General features: G+C 41.7%; 1 protein-coding gene across 2 annotated transcripts; it reads right to left on the bottom strand.

Moving 5' to 3' along the window:
- Positions 1-6,715: 6,715 nt before the first annotated feature.
- Positions 6,716-14,156, bottom strand: LOC127776580 (serine/threonine protein phosphatase 2A 55 kDa regulatory subunit B alpha isoform). 2 transcript variants are annotated; one of them, XM_052303005.1, is made up of 14 exons: positions 13,779-14,156; positions 12,387-12,490; positions 12,218-12,313; positions 11,854-11,973; positions 10,992-11,189; positions 10,755-10,846; positions 10,272-10,390; positions 9,393-9,516; positions 9,099-9,222; positions 8,174-8,242; positions 8,003-8,094; positions 7,833-7,910; positions 7,496-7,563; positions 6,716-7,398 (listed from the first exon to the last, which is right to left on the bottom strand). In XM_052303005.1, exons 1-14 carry the CDS (start codon positions 13,921-13,923, stop codon positions 7,262-7,264), a joined length of 1,566 nt encoding a protein of 521 aa, XP_052158965.1. In that variant the 5' UTR covers positions 13,924-14,156; the 3' UTR covers positions 6,716-7,261. The 2 variants fall into 2 exon arrangements, with proteins under 2 accessions (XP_052158965.1, XP_052158964.1); XM_052303004.1 differs by having other exon boundaries at positions 10,989-11,189; positions 13,779-14,155.
- Positions 14,157-16,059: the final 1,903 nt, after the last annotated feature.

Below are 16,059 nucleotides of genomic sequence, written 5' to 3'. Positions count from 1 at the left end.
GTACTAGATTTTTATATTTTTAGTCGGAGGTACTCCCTTCGTCAAAAAAAATTCAACCTAGAATCCCTCCTAAAACAACGAATCTAGACCAAGGGTAGTCTAGATTCGTTGTTATAGGATGGGTCACATTCTCTGCTCGGTTGAGTTTTTTTAGACGGAGGGAGTAGTATGTAAAAATTTCTTACTTTTAGTGGTTGATGATGATCTTTCTCACAGTGTAAAACAAATGGTCAGACTCAGGTAAGTTCAGAGGAATGGAGAGGCAAGAATGATTGCAGATAGTGGCAGGGGCGCCAGGCATCTTCCTGCTTTCCGTGAATATGCTCGGTGCGACGGTGCCTCGGTACTACAAACTGCGCACTCTTGCAGCTTGCCCCACCCCCACAGACAACATGTCCGAATTTTTGACATTTTACACATTTTAGGAAATAGTCATAATAAGGGTGAGTTAAAGGCTCTGTTTAGTTCTAAAGTTTTACACATTTTCTATCCCATCCTGTCAATTTCAACCAAACATCCAAACTTCAGTGTGAACTAAACACAGCCATAATATATACATGTACCAACTTTTACTTCCTTGTTTTTCACACTATAGAAAAAAAATTAAAATCATATTAATGTATTTTAAAATTTTTTAAAAGTAATATTTAATTAATTCTATAAAAATAAGTTGTTCTGTTTTACGTGCATATGATTAGTTACCAATCATGAATACCAAACATAACCTAAAATTTATTGAAGATACAACCCCCTGTCTTGGCATCAAGGTCATTGGCGCACGAAACAAGTTGGCGCTAACACCAAACCCTCAGCGTCAGTCAGTTTGGCAAGGACACCCACTACCTATGACATATATTCTCCCAAATCCTACTGATTTTATGTCAAATTTTCAGAAATTGTATCCATATTGATTTCTGATAATCTATTTTTATTTATAAAAAGTATAAGAGGGAATATGAGTCGCTCCCTCCCCTCCCAATATCGAGTTGATTTGCTGTCAAATTTTTTAACTTTTGACAAATTAGGGGAATATTGTATCCTGATAAGTAGATTTGTAGCTTTTTTTTTTCCCCCAAAATTCGATAGCAAATTAATAGAATTTAGGGATGAGGAAATAGGAAGCGACCTGTTACCGCATTAAGGTTTTTTATAAATAAAAATAAATATTATACATCAATATACCCTTTGCAAGATTTGATAGCAAATCAATAGGATTTGGAGAGTGGTAGGACCAAAAGAGAAGTTCGTAGGTGGCAGAGATCGGTGCTAAATGAGTTGACGCCAAGATGAGATGCTGAACCTCATCGCCAAGGATCCTGGACTCCTGGTGATGAGAATGCCATAAGTTTTTAGGGTTATTTGTAAAATGTGCTTTAAAGAAGGGTTATTTGGGGGTTATTTCAAAAGTCTAGGACAACTTGTGCGGCACTGGGCCATTCATATGAATACTTTTCCATCTCAAATATAAAGATTTCTTTCTTACCTTCAAAATTAATTCCAGAATATAGAAATTTCTCCGGTTACATCATTCTGTAGAGAAGGGCCGGTAGAGTCTAATCTCACAGAGATTATTATAGAAGGATCATATCTTTTAAAGAAGGGCTATAAGGCTATAAGCTCGTTTGAAGTTTCTTAGCTAGATTTCTCCACGAAGAAAGGGAAATCCAGATATGGCCTACAATTATACTCTTGTTGTCACAACGCCATGACGAAACGGCACCACACAAAACTGCTACGTCGGTGCGTGACAATTGTTATCTGGTCACGCCGGTTTGGTTGGTATGGCAGCGTTATTTGGTCACGCTACTCTTGCTGGTGTGACATGATAAAACCATCATTCTTGCTTTATGTGGTGTTGTTTTATCATAGCGTAGTCACAAGATGTAGATTTTGAAAATAAGTTTTGAAATGGTTTATTTTTAAAACTAAAAAATAAATAAATAAGATCACTCTTGCTTAGGTACACTCCTAGATAGATAGATAGATATAGTAAAATGTTAACAAATCCAAAGAACATTATTTCAGCCGATTATTTCTTTCATACTCCCCCGTTGACGCCGTTGACTTTTTCTTACATGTTTGACCATTCGTCTTATTCAAAAATTTTATGCAAATGTATAAGATATAAATCGCACTTAAAGTACTATGAATGATAAAACAACTCATAACAAAATAAATTATAATTACGTAAATTTTTTGAATAAGACGAAGGGTCAAACATGTGAGAAAAAGTCAACGGTGTCATCTATTAAAAAACGGAGGTAGTATACTGTAATATCTCATTGGTCAGATTTGTTAAAACTACTAGGATATATTCCCTGAAACCTGAAACATGCATACCAATTGTTTCCAGAAAAATCGAATTAGGATATCAAACGCACGATGGTACCGAATGAGGTGATATTGTGCTCATCATTCTGGGAATATATGACTTTAGGGGAAAAAACTACTTTTAAACAGAGAATAAGCCCAGCAGCAATTACTGACTGACTGACAGATGCCTTCCGTTTCTTCAGAGGATAAGATCAAATTCAGCGTAAAGCCCACTTCTTCAACATATTCTTTTCTCCTTGTTCATGTTCTTCTCGTGGTACTCAACTGGGGCTATTTCAGCACCAGCCAAAGCAAGAATGTGGACACCATGATGGGAGGCAACAAGAGAGGAGAAAGGGAGGAGATGCCTTCCTATTTGTCATTATGACAGTACTATTAAGCTTCAAATCTTAACGCCAACAAATATTACACACACATAAGTGATCTTTTAATAAAAAAATAAGACTAGTAATGTATTGTTGGTCTCTTTTTCTTTGAGTGTATGTTAAGGGCTGAACTTGTAGAGTTGTGGGCGCGTGAGTGCAACGGTTGTGTAGTGATGTATATGTGTGTCCTAAAAAAATAAACAACTAAAATTTACTTGTGTACACCGCACGCTAACAAAATTGTAGAGCCTCTGTTTTTTTCCTGGCTCTAGGCCCCCAAAATTCCAAGACCAGTCCTACAAACTTATCGACGGTAGCATTATGGCAACAATGATGGTGGTTGTGACTACAACACTGGGTTTAGTGTTTAGGGTCCTGAGGTTAGGGTCGGGGTGATGGAAGGCTAGGGGAGAGGGAAGAGGGGGTTTTTTCCCAGGTTTAAAGGGATGGCCTTAGGCAGCGGGTAGATCGGTGGTGGGTGGTGAGGTGGCAGGAGCAGCGCCGAAGCCATAGGGATTGATGCTGGTGGGAGCGAGGGAAGCGTGGGTTAGGCGGGGTGGAAGAACTGCGTCGTAGCTGGGTTAGAGAAGAAAAGAGAGGGGGAGGCAGCCAGTTAGGTGGGCCTCGTCGATGCAGTTGACGGCTTTCTAGCCAGCCAGCATGGCATGGTTGGGTGGGGGAGGGTGGCGCCGGAGAGCTTGAGCTCCCGTGCGGGCACGGGTGTTGGGAGGAGAAAAAAATAGGAGATGATATTGTTTACACATGAATCTTAACGTACTCTTAACTATTAAAAATGTGACTAAGGCAGTGTTTAGATTCAGGGGTGAAAAGTTTTAGTATGTCACATCGGATATACGGACACATATTTGAAGTATTAAACGTAGACTAATAACAAAATAAATTACAGATTCCGCCTGTAAACTGCGAGATGAATTTATCAAGCCTAATTAATCAGTCATTAGCAAATGTTTAATATAGCACCACATTGTAAATCATGGAGCAATTAGACTTGAAAGATTCGTCTCCCAATTTACTAGCAATATGTGTAATTAGTTATTTTTTTTTGTTTATATTTAATACTCCATACATGTGTCTAAACATTCAATGTGATAGGGTGAAAAATTTTGCCAGGGATCTAAACAGGCTCTAAAATTTAGGGGGTTTTAGTTGCTTGAAAACTAGACAGCCCAGGTAACAACAGGTTGTTTGGTTTGTCGAACCAGGTTGTGATGGGCCATCGGTCTAGCCTCGTTCCGGATGAGGTGAGGTGATCCACTAGTTTTGCTCAAACGATGCAATCACTATAGCTAGGAAGGATGACTGGATGATGGATAATACGAGATGTCACGATGCAAACACAAGTCAGCACCAGAGACAACGAGACATCCCATACAAATCATGAGATTGTATGATCAAGCAATTTATACTCTTAACGAGTGGTTTCTAAATACAAACCAACTCAATAAGATTAAAATAAGAGTGTAAGGGGGTTAACCCGCAAACCCATTTACAGTTTAAATACGACCGGTTTTGGGGAAATAGAAACCAAGGTCCCTATCACCTGCTGCATGAGGTGCCCATGGACACGTTATCATGATACTATTGATTCATGTTGCTATCAACCAAATTCAAGGGATTATTGAGATACATCCAAAGAGGAACGCTCCAAGAGCTCCAGGCGCAGCCTCTTGTGGGTTGTGCTCAGGGTGCATCTGCCACAAGCCCCCAAAGCACAGCCCCTCATGGATTGTGTTTGGAGTACATCTACAGTTTGCCCCTGAGTACGGCCCCCCGCGGGCTGTACTCAGGGCACACATCTACAACCGGCAGCCAAGTACGTCCCCTCATGGGGTGTGCTCGGGGTACATCTGCCTCCGCGCTCAACCACCGAGTGCCCGGAGGAGCAGATATGCATGGACCTTACGAAGCCTCACATTGAATGCGAGGCGGCGTATACCAACCCGGCGTGCGACTGGGATAACACGTGATAAGACAACGTACGGCAACCCTGTGAAAAGCTTTTATCACCCCTATACGGAAAGGTGTGGGCTGTCAGGTGGCACGGTTGGCTTCCATACCATGCATCGGGCCCACAGTCATCCCGCACTCTCTTCTGGCCGCTGGCGTGGCCTAATGACCAGGCTCACTCATCGAGAAGCAACAAAACCAAACACATCTAACCCCTGCCCTAGGGCCCATTTGTAAGAAATAGGTCATTGTATATCCCCTTACAACTAGAGGTGGACCAAAGCCACTGAAAAGGGGATTGAACTCCTGATTAGAGCCGATCTTAGAACATCTCCATAACATCTACACCAAGAGAAATCAGCTCCCTAGAATTAGAACAAAGGTATACCAACGCCTTGGAAACATTCCAACAAAGAACTCAACCAAGAATATAGGAGTAGAGTATTACACCTACGTGCGATCCGAACTTGCCTAAACCATCACCTCTCTAGTTTGTCGCCCTCGTTTCATCCGCCCAACACCATCGCCTCATTTCTGCACACCCATTCCTTGGCCGAATCTCTAAAGAGGGTGCGAGTCCTCCCCGCTAGAGGAGCTCATGCTCCAACAATGGGTTATCCACTTATTTAATTTATGAGTGGGGTTCGCCGGTTATCCCACTTACACCCCTAGTTAATAGCCATTATAAGCCCGAAGACACGGAGCGCGTCGCTATTGTGGTCATCGGTGGCAGTGTGGCAGCCGAGCATGACCTTGGAGTTCCGGTAGCCGGGGCGGGGAACCCTTGGCGCCCGGGAGGACCTCCCATGATCGTCATTGGCATGCATCTGGGGACTGGAGGTGAGTCCAATACTCGCCGACCTCTCGGTGTCGGTGTTGGTTGTCAGGAATTCCCTCGGCTCTCACATAGTGAATCATAAACCAACTGAAGGTGATGACCAAAAAAAAACTGAAGGTTTTCTTTTTTTTCAGAATGGGTACAGGAAACTGGAGAAAGGTTCAGAGAGCAGAGGAAACAGAGTTTGGTTCTGCGTACAGCTTGTTCAACAATTTCGTTTTTCACCATTATTTATCCCATCCACAATCTGGAATCTGTTGCATGTAAACACTAGATCTGCACATTACGTCAATCATACAACGGGAATCAAGATGAGGCACTAAAACTGGAAAAAAAAAACGCTAACTTATACTTGAGCACTACCGCTAGAGTCCGCCAGAACCGGTCATCTCTGAACATGCAGCCTATCAAACAGAAGACTAAGCAAAACATCAAAAATAAAATTTGCGCACAAGATTACTGAAGATAAGCTATCAAATTCACCCCTTGATCTTGGTGCGCCTGAACCTATATCAGCCCTTCTTCCTCACCTCCTGAAAACGAACTTTGCCCAATGGCTTTGTCAGAATGTCAGTAAGCTCGTCCTCTGAACAGATGTGCTCAACACACTCCCTGATGAAATGGTAGCGTGTATTTATGTGTTTTACTTCTATCATGAAGCACTGAATTCTTACAGAGATCTATTACAGAGTTGTTATAAATTTTCAGAACATCACAACTAGGATCTTCAGGCATCAGCTCTCCCACAGCAACCTACTGAGCCAAATTCCTTGATAAGCTGCAGTGATGGCAGCAATGTATTAGCCTCACATGAAAATAATGCCACCACCTTCTGTTTCTGTTCTCCAACATGAACAAAACACCTGCCGTGCTCTTACTGTCGCTTGCATCTCCAGCCATATTACAGTCACTGAAACCCCAGCCCAACATATGTGCGCTTCAAGCCTTCAACAATATTACTAGTAGGAGATATAACGCTAAAAAAGACAAGCTGGTACTGAAGGTGTAAGCATTCTTGACTGCGGGATATAAGCACTGAGCTCTTCCATTTGCCCTGAAGCAGAAAACTAGAGAAGGCAGAAGATAACACAAAGATCATGGAAGTTGCATATCATTCACAGGCACAGTACTTGAACCCCGTTCTTGCAAATTCTAAATAGTTCTAATATAACCTCATTTTATCATAACCAAAAAGAGTCCAGACCAGTCAAAAAGAAAATCCATCCTGGTTAAGAATCCCAAACAATAGCAGTTACACTAGTGCTGACTTATTTCAACGGTCCAATGAATAGAAGAGAAATGAAGAATAACTACAATAACTGAGTTATCTATTGTTCAGGGATTTTTGTTCTAAAACAACTGATTAGCCTTGTCTGATTGGCATTACATGTAAAAGATAATCATACACCCATTGCAATGCATATTTGCTTATGTCCTTTACTGCAGAAATTAGCACAATGAATCCTTTCTATCTTTGATTTGTGCCTTGGACTGCTGACTTTGGAATGTACGGCAACTGCGACCACATCCTTTGGGACCAAAACTTCTGATGATTAGGACATAATTTACACATGTACTAAAGAATCAACAAGGACGCAGTCACAGCAACAAAAGCCATCTTGTGGGCATCTACGGCCTCTTTTGGCCCCAAGGGAGGAATTGACGACAACATCCTGCACCATATCTCTGGTTGCATGTGAAGGCACGCGGCCTCCAAGAGCGAACCAAAAACAATAAATTTTCTCAAGCACCTTCTCTACGCATAATACATATACAAACTATTTGCAGCAGCACATGCTATAGAATTCTCAGTTGGGTGCCATGCAAGATGGAGCAACTTTGTCGAAAAGTCAAATGAATTTCCATTGGCATCAACGCCTTGATTTTCCCCACCTATAGCATATTATATGAAAATGGTTGGACAAGGTGATTGCCAATATCATATTATCTCAGTACTGAAAATTCTTGATGTGAAAGAAAAGTAACATACCTCTCCGCACACCACGGGCCAGAGAGGTTAGTGTGCGTGTGGGCCTTGTTGGGTTTACAATCTGACGCCTATGTATCCAAATCAATGAATAGAACATAAGCTCAGACAAGCCATAATAGCAGAAACAACAATTCTAAAAGTCTGTATGACACTTAAAATGTGAAACAGAAGACCTAAGGTACATATAAATTTTGAAATAGTGGGAGAAAGTAGCTCCTGATTGGAGTTTTGTTGAATCCAATTCAACCATATCATGATCCTTCTCCAGATCCACATTCCGAAAGGAAGGAAAAACTAATTATCAACAATCTGATCATAGCTCCATTAGTAAACATACCTCATGGGGTTTCTGCTTGCCTCCAAAGTGGTCGCTTCTGTGCTCCCAGGAGTACAGCCAAAAACCCGAAATAAATTACTGCAATACAGATGCAAAAATAAGGTGTCAGCAGACATGATTTCTAAGTATAACATTTTCATATGTAGCTAAGAACAAGAGCAAGGTAATACCCATATGAACCAGTTGCAACACGGAGTCCATCCCCACTAAGACAACACTCAAATTTGTCAAATATTGAGTCGTTCTCATACAGATCACATAACTGAAAATTAGAGTACAGCTAGATTATGTATCGGTCATCATATAGCTTCTTTTTAGTCATTCGGTTGACAAAGTCTCACCTTGGGCCTTAAATGTTCATGAACCTGGAAGGTTGAAACAGGACCTGAATCCATGTTTAGATCCCATAGCTGAGGAAAAGACAGATATTAAACTCAAACCAAATTATTCCGCTTTACCTAAAATTTACCTTATTAACAAGTCAAATATGCTCATCATAAGCCATGCAAAAATAAAATGGTATCATAAACTTCAATGCATAAGGCAAAACAGGACAAGCAAATTTCACATTTAATATAAATAAATATTTTAGCAAAAGAAAAGGTGTTACCATATTTTCTTAGTCACTGAATATTTACTATTCTCTCCGTCCCAAAATATAGCAACCTAGTACCAGATTGGACAAATCCCAGTACTACCAGCCTCTAGGATGTCCCATCCGGTACTAGATTGCTATATTTTGGGACGGAGGTTACTAGTTAGGCAACATTTATTTCTATAAACCAACTATCAGCAGTCAATCAACCATTAAAGGCAGAACAGACTGCAAGAGGCCTGGCGTTAAGGAGAAACATACTAGCCCGACAATCTATTTCCTGCTAATTAATAAGGACAATGAAAAGCATCGAAGAATTCCTAGCCAAGCATGTGTTACTAGACAAATAGGCCACAATACCATTTTTATATATATAAACATCATTAACACCTGACTTATTTTATTTCAAATGCAAGTTCAACCTCGAAGAAACAATTCAAACACTAAAATATGCTAGTGAATAAATGCTAGGAGTGCAGCATATGAAAGTGTGCTCTTTATTTTTACCTAACAATTAACAGATCTAGATTATAGTTCACCCAGAAATTAGATCTCTATGTACAAAACATTCAAATGTTATGCGGTAAGAAGTTACAGAATGATATCTGATGTGTCAAAACTAAATAAGTAGTTTTTTATTTGTGGGTAACTATACGAAGGGAAGGTATTACCTTGAGAGTCATATAATCGCGACTAAGGATGTATCTTCCATCCCTTGAAAATTTTATATCCGATATTGATGCGATTATCTCTGTAAAGAAGGATCTTGATCCAGGTGCTTCATGTTCCTCAAATCTGTTTAAAGGTTCTTGTTATCTCATGCTGATATTGTGACATTCTATTACTAGTATAGAATAGAGAATCTTATGCAGCCCCAAGTCCCAACCGTCAAAAGAAGTCCACGACTACCTCCAGTACACACGGATAAAATGTTGCAGGTAAAAGGCATAAGATGAATTACTAACATCTTGGAATGGTTGTCACACAAAGCTGATTGTCGCAGATCAATGAGTCGGATAGAACCCTTTGAACTGCTATAGGCCAGTGTATTACAATGAGTTGGGTGGAACTCCGCACATGTAATGACCTCTGAAATATCAACAAATTACATCATGCACAACATATTACCAGGACATGAATTACAGTAATTGTAAAGATCAGATTCCAGGTCATCTTAAACATCAATAATAAAGATGCACTGCTACTCTTGACTTCTATATCATCATTAGAAAAATAGTAAGATAAAATAGCAGATCAACTTCTTAATAAAAAGTCATGCAACGACATGGATAATGTTGGTCTCATTCATTTGGTTATTCCCTAAGTAACTATCAATTCTCTCACAACATAAATCCCCCATAGACATCTGCTCCTTATTTAATTCAACATATAAAATAGACAAGAAGATGCAAACTGAATTTATAAAATTGAGCTTCTATAATCTGGTTAGTGCCATGTGTGATGTGTCCATGCCAATTTGAAGCTAAATATAAATGAACAGAGATCAGAAACATGCCATTTGTTACAGCTGCTTGCAGCCGCATATAGCAAGCATTTTAAGAAAGTATGACAGCATAATGCAAATTCAGAATAGGCCTTCATCACAAATAGAGAGGCCATATTCACATTAAGCGCTAAGTAACCATGTCATAAACAATGGACTATGAAAAACAATATTTCGATTCTTCACTTTAGTCATGTAACACAAGAAAAATGATAATGTTTTGCGGTAAAAGGAATAGAAATTAAGAAAGCTTCCATCAATCAATTTTATCCATGCTGCAGTACATTAATTCAAAGTTGAGCACAAATCATGTAAGAAATAAGGTACTAAATGGAGTTACCCGTTAGATCTTCCATGTTTGGAGGCTTCACGTCAACAATATTGAAGCTCTGGTTATTTATCTCCAAATTCCATAGATTTATACGCAGATCATCTGCTGATATGTATGTCTCGCCATCACTGACAATTAAATGAAAAAGAGAAGCAAATCAGCACAATGTTCACAAATTAGATCATTGAAAAAGTATATGGAATATACAGGTAGAAAAACTGCAGATAACTCTATTGCGTTACTGTTGTAATATAAAAAAGTGTATGCCTCTACAACAATGGTTTGCACTGATTTTAAAGCTGATTCAATGTGTCATGACTATTGCACTGACTATTGGTTTTACAATAAGAGCAATCCATGAGAATTGGATGCTCGGCTCGATATTATTTTATTTCAACATGAAAAGAAATAGATACAGATGAACTCATGGAGAAAAAATGCATTAGGGATACAGCTTAATAGATTAATATTCAATGCAATGATCATACTTACCTATTGGTTGATATAGAGTTAATATGGTAATCATGAGCATGTGCATATACACGTCGACATCTAGCAACAAGGTTCACATCTTGACTTGCAACCTGCATGATAAGAAATGCAGTCAATTTTGGACTTGATCATAGGTTGCCGTGCAAGTTATCATATGCCAGCTAGATGTGCTAGAGCTGATCAAGACATCAAGTCATCTTCTGTTGATTAAGATATATAGAGGTTAAGTACAACTACCACAGGCAAACGTAATGACGGGTAGCCTCCAGGTGGAAACAAAATATCACTGTTCAAGAAACTGGACTTGTCTGAACATCCACCATTTGGAAGAAGACCCCTAGAACTACTAGTACTTGCACTAGAAGTGGTACCAGTCCCTACACTCCGTGAATCCAAATTCATAACTGAAACTTGTTTTACTTTCTTCTCTTGCACCTGTAAAGGAAGTAAAGCAATATGTAACCAAGGTCAAAACAGCTAATACTTGGATTGTGGATATTTTGTGAGGAAAAAAGAAAAGAAAAGGCATAGCTCGTGTACGACCACCGATTAAACAAATGCATCTTGTTGGTGCTTCGAAAGGTTAAAAATTAATACTACTTCCTTCCCAAAATAATTGTAATTCTAGGTTGTTTACTGCATATTAAGCTTTGAGAAGAAAGACTATAATGTCCCTTATTAAATGGTGTATAGGTAAGAGTGGAAGAGTAGTTGAGGGTAAAATAGGGAGAAATTTGAATGAGAAGTGATTAATGGGGCCATTAGTACTCTATTGTGACAATTATTTTGGGACAAATTCAAATCCTAGAAATACAATTATTATGGGACAGAGGTAGTAACAAAATTATGTCTGGTACTCTGGTATCACAAATCATTTCCATGCGTAACTAGAGAGTGCTCATGTAAACTTCATTAAATTTTCCACTAATGATGGAATAATCAACATAAACATCTTGATCCACCAGTTCGGAGAAATACAAACATCCAACAGAGTTGGTCTTGGTCAAGACAGGCTTAAATGTTACATTAGATTAGAAAGATATTGGCATGCAGAAATCTTGAAAACCATTCCTGGGTCCTAACATATTTTTCTCCATACCTTCCAGTATTTTATTGTTTTATCATTTGTAGACAGAAGGGAGAGTGAATTATTGGCTGTCTGGCACCACCTGATCTTGTTGATCTTCTCCTCTATTTCCAAACTTTTGAGGTAATCAAACTAGAACAGTTCATCAAAAAAACATAGATGTGAGTTTCCATATGCAAGTAATTCAAGCAAGAACAAAACAAGAGCATAGCACAATAATGTAATGCTTCATTTGCTTGCAATGGTTAAGCTAAGGATTCCTTTCTTGCTCTGAGATAAGAATGCCAGCTTGTTAATTTGATCTTATGCGTCCAACTTCATGGAAATAACAGATAATACTACGTGCTACAACAGCCAATCCAGATTATCAACATACCTCAGGTTCATGACTCTGAAATTCACTTTTGTAGCGAAACTCTGGGTGTCTAGTAATCGGAGCATCTTGTCTCTCCATTTCTCTCCGACTGGCATTCTGCTAACAGATAGACTTTCATGAGTATAAAATAATGAAATTGAGCAAGAGAAGTTCAACTAATGGTGCTTACATCCCGAGCATCTGTCCTTTCAAATAAAACAACACGTCCTCCTCTGTCTCCGGTGGCAAGATGATCACCAGATTTATCAAACTCAATTGCAGAGATGATGTCAACTGAAACAAAACAGCATAAAGATCAACACACAAAGAAGCAACCAATTGTGCATTTGTACTTGTCTAGCATTGAAGAAATCCTTCATCTAAGAAATGGATAAATTCAGAAAGTAAGCTTATTATAAGAAGAGTGTGCTTAGCAGTTACTCTTCAAACCCAGATTAACCAAGCTAATTACCCAATGACCGATCCTTCTGATTCACACAAATGAAATCACAAATAAAGCACAGAGGTATATACATTAAAATTTTCCATATTCTCAATAACAATAATTGGACCAGTGCAGCGTGGTCATAAATAAACTTAGATATGGACAGTATAGTGTATCGTGTACCGACAAAAATGTAACGGTACAATAACTGTGCAACCAACAGAAGAATTTATGTTTTGTCAACATACATCCAAATCCAAAGAGCGAAGGCATCATATCCAGTGCCAAATCAGACTTACTAGCATAACCTTACACAATGCAATTCCTACAAGGAGACAATGCAACAGCAAGCGCAGGACCCTAGCTACACAGGTTCAATAAAAAGCAACTTCATTGATTCCTTTTAACGGACTCCTAACCACTTGCGTGCTTTTGAATTCATGAATTCGGTTCAAAGTGGATAAGTCATCATAGACCTCAAGAGAACCTTAAGCAACATATCTCCTAAAACTCAAAACACAAGAATCCGCAAGCTCCCCATCATCTTAGCACCTTAGTGCACTCCATAAAATACAAGATCAAACACTACGCATGGTTCATATTCCTCAGACCTCAATGAAAGACTTGCATGACTATAGCCTTAAATCCGAAAAGTTAAACAAAAGCACTACACGACCAACTCAAACAATTTCCTAGCAAATAGATGATCAACAAATCACGAACAACGCCCGTTCCAGCTCAAAACAGGCGCTGCTAGTAGAGCAGCACCGTCTTCAACCATCCAGATTGATAACGCGAACACACTCTCGATCCGAAACTATCCCTTTTGGCGAACATCACACGCTCCCAGGTCAACCAAGCGCGCTTATTCTCCTACGAGACCAAACGCTCCCAAACCGGGTTCCGCTCCAATCCCAATCCCATCACCACCACCACCACCACCGCAGCCTGGGGGAGGGCCCCCAAGCGCAGCCCTCCCCTCCCCCTCCCGATCCCACACCGCCCCCCAGCGGGCCGGCGCATCACTCCCCCGGAGCCACAACCCCGCACAAATCGACCAGATCTCGAGGCGGCGGGAGGGGGTGGGGGGCAACGGGCCGGGCCTCTCGCGGGCGAGGGGGTGGCAAGGCAACGTACCTTCCTGCACGTCCTCCCCGGCCGCGCGCTCGCCGAAGACCTGCGCGAACCGCCACTCCATCGTCGGATGCCCCTGCTGCGCCGACGACGAGCCCGCCCCCGCCGCCTCGGGGCGGTCGCCGTCGCCGCCGTCGGGATTCATCATGGCGGCGTCACGCGATCGCGCCGCGGGGGCATCGCATCGGGGCGGGATCGGGGGAGGAGGAAAAGGAGGAGGAGGAGGAGGAGGAGGAGGAGGGAGGAATCTGGATGGATGGGGTGGGGCGATGCGTTGGGGGAGGAGGCGGAGGAGGAGGCGGCGGCGGCGGCGGCGGAGGAGGAGGGGGAGATCGAGTCGGGGAGATGTGTGTGGGGGAGGGGGGAGGACGAGGCCTGTGTGCGTCTGCGTTCGTGTGAGCGAGCGAGCGGAGCTAATGAATGTTGTTTGTTTCTCTTTCTCTGACGTGGTGGGGCTCTTTTTGCGGTCCGGCCCTCGTGGAAAAGCGGAATTCCAATTCTCTTCTTCCTTTCAGCCTTATTTCATCGGAAAATTTAAATATTTGTCACTATTAGGTTTGCCAATTATCCAAATATCCCTCTTACATTTGCCCTTATTTTTTTCCCCTCTAAAGTGGTGGCTTTTTAACTATTTGCCACGTTTGCCCATGTAGCATGCCAATGTGGCAACCCGGTATAAAAATCAACGTGGGACCCACTTGTTAGTCTCATAACTCCCCTTTCCTCTCTTCCTCCGGTCTGGCCAACCCTACCGACAGCCAAACGCCGCCCCACCTAGGTCGCACCCCCACGATTAACTCCACCCCTTCTCGTCTCTTCCTTCGTGCTAACTGCCATCACTGCCGACGACGACGACGCCACGCCAAATTCCCAAACCCTAGCTTCACCCTCGGCCTCGCCGCCGCAAGCCGCCATGGCGGAGACCATTGACGACAAGGTCATCTACTTCCAGGCGGTCACCGGCATCTCCGACCACAACCTCTGCACCGAGATCCTCGCTGCCCACGACTGGGACCTCCAGCTCGTCGTCTCCTCCATCACCGCCAACCCCTCCTCCCTTGACCCGGCCCCCATCGCCGAGGAAGGCGGATTTGGTCGCGCCACACCCGTCTCCGTCTCCGCCTTCGCAGCAGCAGCCCAGGATTGCGTGGAAACTGATGACGCTTCCCTTCTATGTGGTCTCTGGTGGGGTTGGGCTCATCGTCGGTTCGATCTGTCTCGTTGCCTGGGTCGCCGAAGCCATAGCTGGGGAAGCACGGCGACGCCGAGCGCATCTTCTTCTCTAGCGACAGCGCCAGTGGAGGAGTGGGCAGCACTCGGCTATCAGCGGGGTTGGCCGCACCGGAGGAAGAGAGGAAAGGGGAGCTGTGAGACTGACAAGTGGGTCCCACATTGATTTTTACACTGGGTTGCCACATTGGCATGCCGCATGAATAAAAGTGGCAAACAGTTAAGCCACCATCTTAGAGGGGCAAAAAAAATAAAGGCAAATCTAAGAGGGGCAAATAGTTAAATTTCCCTATTTCAACCATCAGTGTTCGTGTCTTGTACTGATTGTTGGGTTGAAAATATTTATTGATTAATTTTATGTCTCAAGATAATTTAATTTATACATATAATCAAGCTATAATATGTGGCAATAATCCTCTCAATGTTCTAAATCATACGGGTTACTAAGCAAGGGCTAATTAGACTGCTACTAGTTATTTTGGTTAAGATATTGTTGTTTCTATGTGATTCGATAATGTGTGTTACCTTTTTTTTAATTCATTCATAAAGCTAAAAAATAGTTGAAAACAAAAGAAAAAAGAATATTTTAGCATGGTCTCATCTTTAATCAGAAAGCTTCCCCCTGAGCGCTTGACGAGGAGAGGCGAAGTGAAGAGGCCAGATACAACGGTAGCTAGCTGTACTCGAGGCACAATGAGACGATTGGCAAAGCCACAGCCATAGCTGCTACACGAAGCAGATGAAAGCTGGTGATGGCCAGCCAAGAAACAGTGAAGAGGGTTATATGACATTTCTCTAACGTGTGGCTCGGATCTAGCTGGATGGCATCGGGAGGAAAGTGGTGCAGGGACGTGTTGTGATCAGAGAAGACACCAGAGAGACAAGCTAGCAGAGGAGGAGGCCCGGATGTGGTAGGCTCTTGTTGGAGATTTTTGAACAGTTTTTTTCAATCCATAGTTTATCTTTTTTGCACTTAGCTGTACTGGAGTGTTTCGATTCGTTTTGCTAAGATGTTGCACATGATTTGCAATGCCTTGTCATAGGCATGTGTTGC

This window comes from Oryza glaberrima, chromosome 6 (genome assembly GCF_000147395.1).
Source record: "Oryza glaberrima chromosome 6, OglaRS2, whole genome shotgun sequence".
In the NCBI taxonomy this organism is placed as follows: domain Eukaryota; kingdom Viridiplantae; phylum Streptophyta; class Magnoliopsida; order Poales; family Poaceae; genus Oryza; species Oryza glaberrima.
This window is presented reverse-complemented; position numbering and strand designations above follow the sequence as displayed.

Bases quoted from the DNA above. Each gene is read 5' to 3' on its own strand.
- LOC127776580 (XM_052303004.1), bottom strand. From the start codon at position 13,923: ATGATGAATCCCGACGGCGGCGACGGCGACCGCCCCGAGGCGGCGGGG. The intron at 12,491-13,778 runs GTACGTTGCCTT...GTTTTGTTTCAG, and splicing joins CGGGGAGGACGTGCAGGAAG to TTGACATCATCTCTGCAATT. The intron at 7,911-8,002 runs GTATTACCTTGC...TCTGTATTGCAG, and splicing joins GTTGCAACTGGTTCATATGG to TAATTTATTTCGGGTTTTTG.